The sequence below is a fragment of the Bufo bufo genome, chromosome 7 (genome assembly GCF_905171765.1).
Source record: "Bufo bufo chromosome 7, aBufBuf1.1, whole genome shotgun sequence".
NCBI lineage: Eukaryota > Metazoa > Chordata > Amphibia > Anura > Bufonidae > Bufo > Bufo bufo.
The window spans coordinates 143067388-143083449 of NC_053395.1; the positions used below are offsets into that span (position 1 = coordinate 143067388).

General features: G+C 47.4%; 1 protein-coding gene across 1 annotated transcript in view; it reads left to right on the forward strand.

Moving 5' to 3' along the window:
• The window catches only part of LOC121008091 (aldehyde oxidase-like), a 223038-nt gene that overhangs the window by 141999 nt on the left and 64977 nt on the right, over positions 1–16062 (forward strand). Inside the window, exons 17-18 of the mRNA XM_040440436.1 lie at positions 1911–1997; positions 7297–7488. Of these exons, the coding sequence (XP_040296370.1) occupies positions 1911–1997; positions 7297–7488 (279 nt within the window). The remainder of the gene's footprint in view (positions 1–1910; positions 1998–7296; positions 7489–16062) is intronic.

The window sequence follows — 16062 nt, forward strand, 5'->3', positions numbered from 1 at the left end:
AGGCCTGAAGCCTATGGCGGTGATCAGTGACAGGACAGGGAGCTATGCGCTCCCGTGCCCCGCCGCAGTATGTGGGCGTTCGGATCGGCGTTGGGCCCCCCAGCGGTGCTGGGCCCGGGGCTGCCGACCCGAACGTCCCTATTGTAATCCGCCACTGCTGGGCCTGCTTTAATTTCTGTCATTTTTAGTGCCAAAATGGCCTCTATTATATCCAAGGAATGCAGGCACCAACATGCATGCCGGGCCCACTTCACACCACTCCTGGTGCCAAATGGCCACCAAAGAATGCAATGAAAGTCCACAACTATCTCTCTCCTGGTGCCAAATGGCTTCCAGTGAGTGAGGGGAAGCAGGCTAAGCTATATACTCACACTAATTAAAATCAGCCTATGGGGCACACGAGCTGGTCAGGAGTGCACGACTAAGTATGCAGCCACACCTCCAGTACAAACTGCAAAGAAAAAGGGGGTCAGTCAGCACATCCCAAAGCGCAGGGGCACGTTGCTATGGCTGAGAACAACACTGTAAAACAAAACATGCAATGCAACAGCTCTCTGCAAACCAAGTAAAGTACAAAAATGCATAATAATTGCTAGTGCTATACTTATAAATTAGAGATGCTTGGCAAATAATTTTGTACAAAATTATTTGAGCCCGTCTGCTGCACGTCAAGGCGATCTCTGTAAGACGGGTTCCTAACACAAAATTCTACCTGTTATGTGCTATGACGGCTACCATATAATTCAGCGAGTGTAGGTTCCACATGCATGCTGGGCCTGCTTTAATTTCTGTCATTCTTGGTGCCAAAATGGCCTCCATTATATCCAAGGAATGCAGGTACCAACATGCATGCCGGGCCCACTCCACACCACTCCTGGTGCCAAATGGCAACCAAAGAATGCAATGAGAGTCCACAAACTATCTCTCTCCTGGTGCCAAATGGCTTCCAGTGAGTGAGGGGGAACAGGCCAAGCTATATACTCACAATAATTAAAATCAGCCTATGGGGCAGACGAGCTGGTCAGGAGTGCACGACTGAGGTGTCAGCCACACCTCCAGTACAAACTGCAAAGAAAAAGGGGGTCAGTCAGCACATCCCAAAGCGCAGGGGCACGTTGCTATGCCTGAGAACAAGACTGTAAAACAAAACATGCAATGCAACAGCTCTCTGCAAACCAAATAAAGTACTACAAAATTGCATAATAATTGCAAGTGCTATACTAATAAATTAGAGATGCTTGGCAAATCATTTTGTACAAAATTATTTGAGCCCGTCTGCCGCACGTCAAGGCGGTCTCTGTAAGACGGGTTCCTAACACTAAATTCTACCTGTTATGCGCCATGACGGCTACCATACAATTCAGGGAGTGTAGGTTCCACATGCATGCTGGGCCTGCTTTAATGGAGTGGTGTGGAGTGGGCCCGGCATGCATGTTGGTACCTGCATTCCTTGGATATAATGGAGGCCATTTTGGCACCAAAAATGACAGAAATTAAAGCCCAGCATGCATGTGGAACCCACACTCACTGAATTGTATGGTAGCCATCATGGCGCATAACAGTTAGAATTTAGTGTTAGGAACCCGTCTTACAGAGATCACCTTGTCATGCGGCAGACAGGATCAAATAATTTTGTACAAAATGATTTGCCAAGCATCTCTAATTTATAAGTATGTCTATATGTATACAGTCATACTGGTATGGATATTATGCCATCAATGTAATAATCCTGGAAAATCCTTTAACTTGTATCACAACATAGAAATCTGATGAAATAGCTTCAAGTGCTATTGACAGTATCTCAAGCCAGAATCTCATTATTCATTTTTTCCCTGTATGATACATAGCCTGCTTCAATAACGTATATGTAGAGTTCATTTGTGTTACCTAAACATGTCATTTTAATGTAGGTGGGATGTATGAATGATGGAAGAATTATAGCATTGGATGTCACCTACTACTGCAATGCTGGTCACAGGCCGGATGAATCTTTCAAGGTATCGGAAATCGAGCCTGCAATCCACTGAAAATATCCTAAAATGATTTATGGTATATAAAACCATGTGTTATGCAACAGAATATACAAATTGAAAGGGGTTTTCTCCCAAACATCACTTACCCCCTACTCAAGGGATAAGTTCCCCTTTCTTATTTCTGTTTGCAAATTGCAGAAGTTTCTGGGTGTCCATATGGCATCTTATTTTTTTCCTGGAGACTTGGACAGAAAATGGACAAGAATCTATTAACAAACAGAAGTATGGACTGCGCTATTTCGTTGTGCTACATGGGTGCAGTCCGGATAGCACATGGACGGAAAATTCTGAATCAGTGTTTGTTACTGTTTGTGCCGATTTTCACAATATATCTTCATAGGGGTTGGGGTTCCAAATCTCTTGCTTTGCTTAGTACAGTGGTGCCCAACCATTTATCGTCTGAGGGCCACACTAGACATGGTATAAATTTTGTGGGCCAGAACAGGTAGCTTTGCCAGAAAGAAATGCAAACACTGTGAAGGGGCATGTGTGAGCATTACTAAAATATATAATATGTAGGCCTTCAAATGCGTTTGGAGCCTCTGTTGCAGATTCTGTCGAAAGACCAGACAAAAAGTCCTTGTATGCAGCACTTTTTTGTCCTCCGGTAAAAAGACAGGATCCCGAATGGAAACTGAACGGATCCCATCATAGTCGGTGGAGTCTGTTCAGCTTCTTCCCTGTGGGGTGACAGGAGGAGGGGAGAGCAGGGTCACTAGTGGGGTGACAGGAGAAGGGGGAGCAGGGTCACTAGTGGGGTGACAAGAGGAGGGGGCAGCAGGGTCACTAGTGGGATGACAGGAGGAGGGGGGAGCAGGGTCCCTAGTGGGGTGACAGGAGGAGGGGAAGCAGGGTCACTAGTGGGGTGACAGGAGGAGGGGGGAGCAGGGTCACTAGTGGGGTGACAGGAGGAGGGGGAGCAGGGTCACTAGTGAGGTGACAGGAGGAGGGGGGAGCAGGGTCACTAGTGGGATGACAGGAGGAGGGGGGAGCAGGGTCCCTAGTGGGGTGACAGGAGGAGGGGAAGCAGGGTCACTAGTGGGGTGACAGGAGGAGGGGGGGAGCAGGGTCACTAGTGGGATGACAGGAGGAGGGGGGAGCAGGGTCCCTAGTGGGGTGACAGGAGGAGGGGAAGCAGGGTCACTAGTGGGGTGACAGGAGGAGGGGGGAGCAAGGTCACTAGTGGGGTGACAGGAGGAGGGGGAGCAGGGTCACTAGTGAGGTGACAGGAGGAGGGGGGAGCAGGGTCACTAGTGGGGTGACAGGAGGAGGGGGAGCAGGGTCACTAGAGGGGTGACAGGAGGAGGGGGGAGCAGGGTCACTAGTGGGGTGACAGGAGGAGGGGGAGAAGAGTCACTAGAGGGGTGACAGGAGGAGGGGGGAGCAGGGTCACTAGTGGGGTGACAGGAGGAGGGGGAGCAGGGTCACTAGTGAGGTGACAGGAGGAGGGCGGAGCAGGGTCACTAGTGGGGTGACAGGAGGAGGGGGAGCAGAGTCACTAGAGGGGTGACAGGAGGAGGGGGGAGCAGGGTCACTAGTGGGGTGACAGGAGGAGGGGAGAGCAGGGTCACTAGTGGGGTGACAGGAGGAGGGGGAACAGGGTCACTAGTGGGGTGACAGGAGGAGGGGGTAGCAGGGTCACTAGTGGGGTGACAGGAGGAGGGGGTAGCAGGGTCACTAGTGAGGTGACAGGAGGAGGGGGGAGCAGGGTCACTAGTGGGGTGACAGGGGAAGGGTGGAGCAGGGTCACTAGTGGGGTGACAGGGGAAGGGTGGAGCAGGGTCACTAGAGGGGTGACAGGAGGAGGGGGCGCAGGGTCACTAGTGAGGTGACAGGAGGAGGGGGGAGCAGGGTCACTAGTGAGGTGACAGGAGGAGGGGGGGGGGGGAGCAGGGTCACTAGTGGGGTAACAGGAGGAAGGGGGAGCAGGGTCACTAGTGGGGTGACAGGAAGAGGGGGAAGCAGGGTCACTAGCGAGGTGACAGGAGGAGGGGGAGCAGGGTCACTAGCAGGGTGACTGGAGGAGGGTGAAGCAGGGTCACTACTGAGGTGACAGGAAAAGGGGGGACAGGGTCACTAGTAGGGTGACAGGAGGAGGGGGGCGCAGGGTCACTAGTGGGGTGACAGGAAGAGGGGGAAGCAGGGTCACTAGTGGGGTGACAGGAAGAGGGGGAAGCAGGGTCACTAGTGGGGTGACAGGAAGAGGGGGAAGCAGGGTCACTAGCAAGGTGACAGGAGGAGGGGGAGCAGGGTCACTAGCGGGGTGACAGGAGGAGGGTGAAGCAGGGTCACTGCTAAGGTGACAGGAAAAGGGGGGACAGGGTCACTAGTGGGGTGACAGGAGGAGGGGGAAGCAGGGTCACTAGTGGGGTGACAGGAGGAGGGGGGAGCACGGTCACTAGTGGGGTGACAGGAGGAGGGGGAAGCAGGGTCACTAGAGGGGTGACAGGAGGAGGGGGAAGCAGGGTCACTAGTGGGGTGACAGGAGGAGGGGGAGAAGAGTCACTAGAGGGGTGACAGGAGGAGGGGGGAGCAGGGTCACTAGTGGGGTGACAGGAGGAGGGGGAGCAGGGTCACTAGTGAGGTGACAGGAGGAGGGCGGAGCAGGGTCACTAGTGGGGTGACAGGAGGAGGGGGAGCAGAGTCACTAGAGGGGTGACAGGAGGAGGGGGGAGCAGGGTCACTAGTGGGGTGACAGGAGGAGGGGGGAGCAGGGTCACTAGTGGGGTGACAGGAGGAGGGGGAACAGGGTCACTAGTGGGGTGACAGGAGGAGGGGGGTAGCAGGGTCACTAGTGGGGGTGACAGGAGGAGGGGGTAGCAGGGTCACTAGTGGGGTGACAGGAGGAGGGGGGAGCAGGGTCACTAGTGGGGTGACAGGGGAAGGGTGGAGCAGGGTCACTAGTGGGGTGACAGGGGAAGGGTGGAGCAGGGTCACTAGAGGGGTGACAGGAGGAGGGGGCGCAGGGTCACTAGTGAGGTGACAGGAGGAGGGGGGAGCAGGGTCACTAGTGAGGTGACAGGAGGAGGGGGGGGGAGCATGGTCACTAGTGGGGTAACAGGAGGAAGGGGGAGCAGGGTCACTAGTGGGGTGACAGGAAGAGGGGGAAGCAGGGTCACTAGCGAGGTGACAGGAGGAGGGGGAGCAGGGTCACTAGCAGGGTGACTGGAGGAGGGTGAAGCAGGGTCACTACTGAGGTGACAGGAAAAGGGGGGACAGGGTCACTAGTAGGGTGACAGGAGGAGGGGGGCGCAGGGTCACTAGTGGGGTGACAGGAAGAGGGGGAAGCAGGGTCACTAGTGGGGTGACAGGAAGAGGGGGAAGCAGGGTCACTAGTGGGGTGACAGGAAGAGGGGGAAGCAGGGTCACTAGCAAGGTGACAGGAGGAGGGGGAGCAGGGTCACTAGCGGGGTGACAGGAGGAGGGTGAAGCAGGGTCACTGCTAAGGTGACAGGAAAAGGGGGGACAGGGTCACTAGTGGGGTGACAGGAGGAGGGGGAAGCAGGGTCACTAGTGGGGTGACAGGAGGAGGGGGGAGCACGGTCACTAGTGGGGTGACAGGAGGAGGGGGAAGCAGGGTCACTAGTGGGGTGACAGGAGGAGGGGGAAGCAGGGTCACTAGTGGGGTGACAGGAGGAGGGGGGAGCAGGGTCACTAGTGGGGTGACAGGAGAAGGGGGAGCAGGGTCACTAGTGGGGTGACAAGAGGAGGGGGCAGCAGGGTCACTAGTGGGATGACAGAAGGAGGGGGAAGCAGGGTCACTAGTGGGGTGACAGGAGGAGGGGGAAGCAGGGTCACTAGTGAGGTGACAAGAGGAGGGGGGCAGCAGGGTCACTAGTGGGGTGACAGGAGGAGGGGGGACAGGGTCACTAGTGGGGTGACAGGAGAAGGGGGAGCAGGGTCACTAGTGGGGTGACAGGAGGAGGGGGCAGCAGGGTCACTGGTGAGGTGACAGGAGGAGGGGCGAGTAGGGTCACTAGTGGGGTGACCTGTATTGCTCCGGCGTGCGCCTATACCAACCAATAACAAAGCTCCTTGCTGCTTCTTGCCTGTGCCGTTCACAGCGCTCACTGCGCTGATGAATATGGGGGGAAAAGTCTAAGGCGTATTGGTACACCTTAGACTTTTTCCAGGGAGTCACACGGGCTGCATGACACAGCTTCCAAATCCAGCCCGCGGGCTGTAGTTTGGGCATCACTGGCTTAGTAGAATTATAGCACTAAATAAGAAAATTCAGGTTCTTGGCAGTTGCCACTAGAGGGCTTTAGGAGCTTAATGGAGAAAAATTAAAGGGGTTGTCTCACTTCAGCAAGTGGCATTTATCATGTAGAGAAAGTTAATACGAGGCACTTACTAATGTATTGTTATTATACATATTGCTTTCTTTGCTGGCTTAATTCATTTTTGCATCACATTATACACTGCTCGTTTTCAGCAGTAGTGGCCGTACTTTCACACTATAGAAAAAAAACACTGGCCACTCTGGTGGCTGGCACCATGGTGTGCAACTGCAAGCACGGCCGCCAATGCTGGATTGAAGGGTGGTGGTAACCATGGAAAAAGAAATGTATAATGTGATGGAAAAATGAGTCTAGCCAGCAAAAGAGGCAATATGGACAAACATACTACATTAGTAAGTGCCTTATATTAACCTATTCTACATGATAAATGCAACTTGCTGAAGTCGGACAACCCCTTTAATTATTGTGCTTAAAGGGAACCTGTCACCTGGATTTTGAGTATAGAGCTGAGGACATGGGTTGCTAGATGGCCACTAGCACATCCGCAATACCCAGTCCCTATAGCTCTGTGTGCTTTTATTGTGTCAAAAAACCGATTTGATACATATGCAAATTAACCTGAGATGAGTCAGAGCTTGAAAATATGACTCTTCTCTGGTCACAGAAGTAAGATATGACTCTTATGTTAATTTGCATAAAAGGCGGGAAGTACAAAAATGCATAATACTTATTGAATTCGTCTGCAAATGAAATTAAAAGTGTAATTTATATGTTTAGGGTAACACAATGAACATTTAGAAACACTCAGTGAGGGTAGCATAGTAGAGGCGACAGGTTCCCTTTAAGGATAAGCAAGGGGTTTAGGGCTCTGTGTTAGACCCCCTATTAAGTTATATTTTGAAAAGAATCAGCACAGAGATTTTACTTTTTAAGATTAAAAATATCTAATTAAAGGAAGATGTTGTACTTAATTATTCTTTTGTCCTTGGAGTGTGTTTTTAAATGCCTTTTGTCAATTGCAGGTGCTTACTATGTCCCTACTGAGTGCACAGAATGCTTACTGCATCCCCAACACCCGGTGCAATGTTGCGGCATGCAGGACAAACTTACCAGCAAAGTTGTTCTGTGCTGGATATGGATTTTCACAGGCAGCTATGCTCGCAGAGATTTGGATCGATGCAGTGGCCGACAGATGTGGTGTATCACCTGAAAAGGTAACATGAGTTTAATATGGCTCGCTTACTTTTTTTTTGTTTTCTTTGGAGGGGTGGGGGGTGGAGGGGAGAGATGGTGATTTTAGAATTAATATCAACTTCCTAGGAATGATTTATGTCTGTCCATGCATGCTTAAGATGAATGACCACATTATAGCAGTGGAGGTCTTTTTTATACAGATCTCCAAAGAGACTCTTTAAGGCCTCTTTCACACGGGCGTTGCGGGAAAAGGTCCCGGTGCGTTACGGGAACACCCGCGATTTTTCCGCGAGTGCAAAACATTGTAATGCGTTTTGTACTCACGTGAGAAAAATCGCGCATGTTTGGTACCCAAACCCGAACTTCTTCACAGAAGTTCGGGCTTAGGATCGGTGTAGATTGTATTATTTTCCCTTATAACGTGGTTATAAGGGAAAATAATAGCATTCTGAATACAGAATGCTTAGTAGGTGATCAATTGAGGGTTAAAAAAATAAATAAAAATTAACTCACCTTCTCCTCTTGTTCGCGTAGTTCCCGGTCTCTTCTTTACTTCTTTAATGATGAGCTTTGGGCTAAAGGACCTTTGGTGACGTCAGATCACATGCTCCAATCACATGGTCCATCACCGTGGTGATGGACCATGTGATTGCAGCATGTGATCTGATGTCACCACAGGTCCTAGCCGGTAGTTCATCATTAAAGAAGTAAAGAAGAGACCGGGAACTACGTGAACAAGAGGAGAAGGTGAGTTAATTTTATTTATTTTTTTTTAACCCTCAATTGATCACATACTAAGCATTCTGTATTCAGAATGCTATTATTTTCCCTTATAACCATGTTATAAGGGAAAATAATACAGTGAATAGACTCCTAGAAACCATGCGTGAAAATCGCACCACATCCGCACTTGCTTGCGGATGCTTGCAATTTTCACGCAACCCCATTCACTTCTATGGGGCCTGCGTTGCGTGAAAAACGCAGAATATAGAGCATGCTGCGATTTTCACGCAACTCACAAGTGATGCGTGAAAATCACCGCTCATGTGACCAGCCCCATAGAAATGAATGGGTCGGTATTCAGTGCGGGTGCAATGCGTTCACCTCACGCATCGCATCCGCGCGGAATACTCGCCCGTGTGAAAGGGGCCTAAGGCCCCTTTCACACGGGCGTTACGGGAAAATGTGCGGGTGCGTTGCAGGAACACCCGCGATTTTTCCGCACGAGTGCAAAACATTGTAATGCATTTTGCACTCGCGTGAGAAAAATCGCACGTGTCTGGTACCCAAACCCGAACTTCTTCACTGAAGTTCGGGCTTGGGATCGGTGTTAATAGTATTATTATCGCTGTAAATAGTATTATTTTCCCTTATAACATGGTTATAAGGGAAAATAATAGCATTCTGAATACAGAATGCATAGTAAAACATCGCTGGAGGGGTTAAAAAAATAAAATAAAAAAATTAACTCACCTTAGTCCACTTGTTCGCGGCCCGGCATCTCCTTCTGGCTTCATCTGATCTCTGTGCAGCAACAGGACCTGTGGTGACGTCATTCCGGTCATCACATGGTACGTCACATGATCTTTTACCATGGTGATTCACCATGGTAAAAGATCATGTGACGTACCATGTGATGATCGGAGTGACATCATCAAAGGTCCTTGACCTATAATTAATGCTCACCACAGGTCCTATTCAGTAAAGGGGAAAGAAGGAGATGCCGGCATCGTGAACAAGTGGACTAAGGTGAGTTAAATGATTTTATTTTTTTTAACCCCTCCAGCGCTGTTTTACTATGCATTCTGTATTCAGAATGCTATTATTTTCCCTTATAACCATGTTATAAGGGAAAATAATAATGATCGGGTCTCCATCCCAATCGTCTCCTAGCAACCATGCGTGAAAATCGCACAGCATCCGCACTTGCTTGCGGATGCTTGCGATTTTCACGCAACCCCATTCATTTCTATGGGGCTTGCGTTACGTGAAAAACGCACAAAGAGGAGCATGCTGCGATTTTCACGCAACGCACAAGTGATGCGTGAAAATCACCGCTCATGTGAACAGCCCCATAGAAATGAATGGGTCAGGATTCCGTGCGGATGCTGTGCGTTCACCTCCCGCAACGCATCCGCGCGGAAGACTCGCTCGTGTGAAAGGGGCCTAAGGGTGTGTTCACAAGTGGCTTAAACACTGCAGATTTCTGTGCAGCAATTCCACAGTGTTGTGCACTGCCAGCAAAGTGGATGAGACTTTAAGGATAAATTCACAAATCATGGATTTCAGGCAGATTTGTGATGCAGATTATATATCCCAAATCCATACAAAATTGGAGCATAGTGCATGTCAATCGAGGTTTGCACAATGTGCTACCCGGATCCGGAATTGCGGATCCGCACTTCCGGGTCCGGAATTCTGATCCCGAAAAAAATAGAACATGTCCTATTCTTGTCCGCAATTGCGGACAAGAAAAGGCATTTTCTATGAGAATGCCTGCGATGTGCGGTCCGGAAAATGCGGAACGCACATCGCCGATGTCCGTGTTTTGAGGATCCACGAATCCGTAGATCCGCAAAACACACACGGACGTGTGAATGGACCCTTAGATGTAATATAAATTCAGTTTGGCTCGCTTTTCTTTTGAGGTGGGGATTTTACAATTAAAACTCAACTTCTAAGGAACGATTTATGTCTATCCAGGCATGCTTCAAGTGAATGACAGCCCTTATAACAGTGGAGGTACCTTGTGGACATACCCTTAATGTTAAAATCTGTTAAAATAATAACTGACAATATTGTAGGGCTGTTTTATTACTGAGTTCAATTTATAAAGTTTGCCGTGATCTCCCTCTAGTGGTGGCTGAAGGTATACCGAATTTTATAATTTATCAACTAGCAGAGTTACCTGGCGTAGTATGGAGGTATTTTGTTTGTTGTTTGTGTGTGTATGGTTAAGATATCAACATTCCCCCCAATATCATCCATAGTGCCCCATAACAGTGACATCCATAGTGTCCCTATAACAGAGACATCCACAGTGCTCCCATAACAGTAACATACACAGTGCTATAATAATGGCAACCACAGTACCCCATAACAGTGACATCCAGAGTGCCCTCATAATAGTGATTCGTGACAAATTCATTCATAACAAATCAAATTTCTTGGAGAACTTCGGAGAAGCTGCCGAATCGAATTTTTCAAAACTTCGCTCATCTCTACCTAGGATCATTACATTCTTAGGGCTTTGGTCAAAACAGATGCATACTTCAGATCTTTTTTTACAATTAGTTTTTTTTGTTCGGTATTGTATTCATTTTTGTTTCATACAGTATTTTGCAAAAAGTTGTCAGTTTTTCATATAAATGTGTTCATTTTTTGTTGAAGGATTAAGTATCTTTTTACTGTATTTGTTGCTCAGATGTGATGTAAAAAAACAAAAACAAACGGATCAAATGGGAATATGTGAAGTATGCAACTGTGGAACATACATTTTTCTATTCAAACCACTGACGTCTGTGGGCTGAAAATGATACCAGTATGGATCTGTTGGAATATTCTGGGTATTGAAAAATTGCCATAAGCATAACCCATAAGTGTATAGAGAAACAGAAATGTAAATAGAACTATTTAAATGCATTGTGTCACGAGGGTGTCAAGGGGTTGCCAGAGAAAGTAAAAGAAGCGCTTGCGCTGTATGAGTCTCCTATATCCCTTGAGGCCGCTATATCGCTATCTATAAGAATTGATAGACGCCTTAGGGATAAGGTGAGGAGTTCTTATCCTCCAGAGACTTTTCTCAGGCAGGAGTCTGTTTGTTCTGACTCAGACGAACCTATGCAATAGGGCAGGGGTGGCCAACCTTACATACACAAAGAGCCAAAAAAACAACATCATATGACTACCAGGAGCCACAAGCTATACAATTACACACGAGTCACCGTATTTTTCGCCCTACAAGATGCACATAGTTTTTCACAAAGAAAAATAAGATAAAATAAATATTTTTCATCCGATCTGAGGTCTGCTAAAATATTTTATTTTTCATTAGCAGAGAGAAAAACTAAAAATATATTTTTCATCAGACCTCAGATCAGACTCCTAAATCAGATCCCCAATTCTAATCTGACCTACAATAAGATCCCTAAACCTCATCAGACCTCCAAATCAGACCCCCAAAATAAGACCCCCAATGCTCGGATCAGGCAACACAAATCAGACTCCCAGTGTCAGACCCTCAGTGCTCAGATCTCCCCCCCCCCATGCTCAGATCTCCCCCCTTCTCAGATCTGACCCCCCATGATCATACCTGACCAAGCCATGCTCAAACAAGACCCCCATGATCAGATCTGCCCCCCATGCTCAAATCTGAACCCTCATGCTCCGATCGTCCCACTCATGCTCAGATCAGACCCCCATTGTCCAGATCAGGACTTCCCACCCGTGCTCAGATCAGAACCTCCCATGCTAAGATCAGACCCCCATGCTCAGTTCTATAATTTAAAAAATATATCTTCCCTCCTGATCAGGCACTGGGCTCCTGCTACTCTGCAGGTCTGACACGCTCTCCACTGTGACCTGATGAGCACAATGTCAGGTCATAGTGCATGTCTCCACATAGTACGTTCTCACACTGTGTGCATCAGGACATAGTGAAGAGTGAGCTGGAACTGCAGTGCCCGATCAGGAGAAGAGACCTGAGCATGGGGCGGAGAGTGAGCGGCCTGACTGCTTCCTGGCTTCACAGCTAGAGCCGCACTTGAAGAAGCAAAGAGCCGTATGCGGCTCAAGAGCCACAGGTTGGCCACCCCTGAACTAGGGGGAGCCACTCATCTACTGACCCCAGGTTGTACGGAGGATGACAACCTGGGTGTATACAGTGGGGCGGGGGTCAATTTGGTGGATGCCCAATTCGCTCGGACTCTGGGTTTTTCTTTTAGTCCTTTACAGAGATCTATCCCCATATTTGCAATCGACTTTGCTCCTCTTACTCAGGGGAACATGACACACATTGTACATAACATACATCTTCGGGTGGGGGCCCTCCATAATGAGTTTATTTCTTGCTATGTCCTTGCAGGTCTTCCTAGTCCTATGGTATTGGGTCTTGCCTGGTTGGTAGTGCACAATCCTGTTGTTGATTGGCAGGCCAGGGAGATATTAGAGTGGAGTGAGCATTGTAGGGACAATTGCTTAAGTAGCAGTTGCTCAGACACCTCCATTACAACCTTACCAGCATTTGTGTCCTATTTTGAAGATGTTTTCTCTAAGAAGGGGTGTCAGGAGTTACCACCCCATTGTCCGTATGATTGCCCGGTTAACCTGCTCCCTGGAGCAAAGTTACCTAAAACAAGTTTAGATAATCTTTCTGGTCCTGAAAGACCAGCCATGAAGGAATATATTTCCAAGAGTCTGGCTAAAGGACATATCAGACCCTCTTCTTCATCCGTGGATGCAGGGTTCTTCATTGTGAAGAAGAAAGATAGGGGCCTGTGTCCTTGCCTAGATTTTTGTGAACTAAATCGGATAACTATCTGAGCCCCCTATCCTCTTCCTCTCATTCCCGACCTCTTCAATCAGATTGCGAGTACAAAATGGTTTTCCAAAATGGATTTAAGGGGGGCCTACAATCTGATTCGCATTAAAGAGGGGGATAAGTGGAAAACAGCATTTAACACTCCTGAGGGGCATTATGAGAACCTGGTCATGCCATTTGGCCTGACTAATGCTCCTGCTGTCTAGTGATGAGCGGCAGGGGCAATATTCGAATTCACGATATTTTGAGAATATTTTGTAGAACATTCGTCATATATTCGCGAATTCGAGATTATTTTCTTGATCGCGAAAAACCGTCAAAATAATATTCGTGTAAGGCTACTTTCACACAAGCGTTGTTTTAATCCGGCGTTCAATTCCGACACCGGAACTGCCCGCCTGAGCCGGAAAAACGTGTGAAAACGGATTACATTTGAATCCTGATCAGGATTTTGATCACAATGAAAAAATGCATTGGAAAAAACGGATCCGCCATTTATGGACTTTAACTTTTTTTTAACATTTTTCGGGTTTAACATGCAAAAGCCGGATCCGGTTTGACTGAACACACAGCGCCAGATCCGGCGTTAATGCAAGTCAATGGGAAAAAGACCGGATTCGGCGTTCAGTCAAAGTGTTCAGGATTTTTGGCCGGAGGTAAAAATACAGTATGCTACGTTTTTCTGAAAAGCCTGATCAGTCAAAAAGACTGAACTGAAGACATCCTGATGCATCCTGAAGGACGGACGCTCCATTCAGAATGCATGGGGATAAAACTGATCAGTTCTTTTCCGGTATTGAGCCCCTAGGACGGAACTCAGCGTCGGAAAAGAAAAACGCTAGTGTGAAAGTACCCTAATGCACTCGAAATATAGGCGTGGGTCACTATAGCTACATTTTTCAAGCTGCTAGAAGTTTCCTGAGACTGGAGAATATGGTTGGCATAACATTACAATAGCTTTATATGCAGATAGAGTGCTCCAATATATTCGCGATTGCGAAATCGTCACTAATGATGCAAATATTTTTGTGCAAAATGTGCAGCTTCACATTTTAACAGGTCTGACTACTTATTAGTGATTGGTGCACTAAATATTGTTCTGAACTTGTGACATCACAGCACTATGTATGTATGTATGTAGCATACATACATACAGCACTATGTATGTAGCAATAGCATATATGTATGGACAGCAGAACCTATCAGCTACACTATATCACTATCTAACCTACACTGACTATTTACCACTAACTATCTGTATTATATATATAAGCTAACTAACTAACTATCTATCTATCTAATATAATGACACAGGAAAGCAGAGAGCACAGCAATAACACTGCCGTCTCTCTCAGATCTGCAAAATACTGCATACAAGGGCAGCTGGGGAGGTTCTTATATAGTAAGGGGTAGGCAACTTTCCTATTGGTTGCTAGGGATGTTGCTAAGCTCAGACAAAGACATTGCAGCCTTCTCATTGGCCCACAAGCAAGAAGGGAGGTTACTGATGAAAAAAAAATCTAGAATATAAAAAATTACGAATATATATCGCTATATTCAAAATATTCGCGGATTCTTGAAGTGCCGATATTCCCAACACTACTGCTGTCTTTCAACACTTTGTCAACGATATCTTTTGTCATCTTGTCGGCAGATTTGTGGTGATATATGTTGACGATATTTTGATCTATTCACCCGATCTGTAGACACACAAGGTACATGTCAGGTAGGTGCTGCAGATGTTACGGACTAATAAGTTATATGCTAAATTGGAGTAATATGTATTTGCCGTACAGGAGGTGCAATTACTTCGGTATCTGCTATCAGCTTCGGGGTTCCGTATGGATCCAGAGAAGGTCTGCGCAATCCTAGAATGGGATCTTCCTAAAAACTTAAAAGCTCTGCAGCATTTTTTGGGTTTTGCTAATTTCTATAGAAAATTAATTCAGAACTATTCTTCCTCTTACGGACATGACAAAGAAGGGGACTGACTTTTTTAAATGGTCTGACGCTGCTAAACTGGCTTTTTCCTCTCTGAAGGAGAGTTTCACCTCAGCAGCCATACTGGTCCAGTCTGATGTTTCTTAACCTTTTATTGTGGAGGTTGATGCATCGGAAGTGGGGGCTGTATTGTCCCAGGGTCCGTCTCGAAGTTAATGGCATCCTTGTGCTTTTTTTTCTAAGAAATTGTCGGCAGCTGAGAAGAATTATGATATAGGCAACGGGGAACTTTTAGCTATTAAATTAGCGTTTGAGGAATGGTGTCACTTTTTGGAGAGGGCAGCTCATCCCGTCATGGTGATTACAGATCATAAAACCCTGTTATACCTTGAATCTGCTAAATGTCTTACCACTAGACAAGCTAGGTGGTCTATATTTTTTACCAGGTTTAATTTTGTTATCACCTATCGTCCGGGGCGAAAAATACCAAGGCTGATGCGTTATCCTGAAGTTTTCCTGGAGAGGGTGATGTTGACGATCCGGTGCCGATTTTACAAAAGGGGGTGGTTGTCTCTGTGTTACACTCAGACCCAGAGGGGATGGTGTTGGAGGCTCAGGGGGACGCCCCAGTCTCCTGTCCCCCAGGTAAGTTGTTTGTGCCCTTGAATTTGCGCCTTGAAATATTAAAAGAACACCATAATGCTGCACTCACTGGGCACCCAGGTAGTAGGGCAACCTCGGAGTTATTGTCTTGTTGTTTTTGGTGGCCGAGGTTGCACCAGGATGTAGTTGATTTCGTGTCTACCTGTACCACCTGTGTACGCGCTAAAGTCACTCATACTCATCCGGCTGATCCTCTGTTACCATTGGTCATTCCCAACAGACCGTGGACACACCTGTCAATGGATTTTATTACTGACCTACCTGTATCTGCGGGTAAAACTGTTATCCTGGTAGTAGTAGACAGGTTCAATAAAAAGGTGCATTTTATTGCCTTACCCGCGTTGCCAAATGCTAGAACCCTGGCTCATATTTTTATCAGTAAAATAGTGGAGCTTCAGGGGGTCCCTTCCGATGTTGTTTTCAATCGTGGAACCCATTTTACTTCTAAATT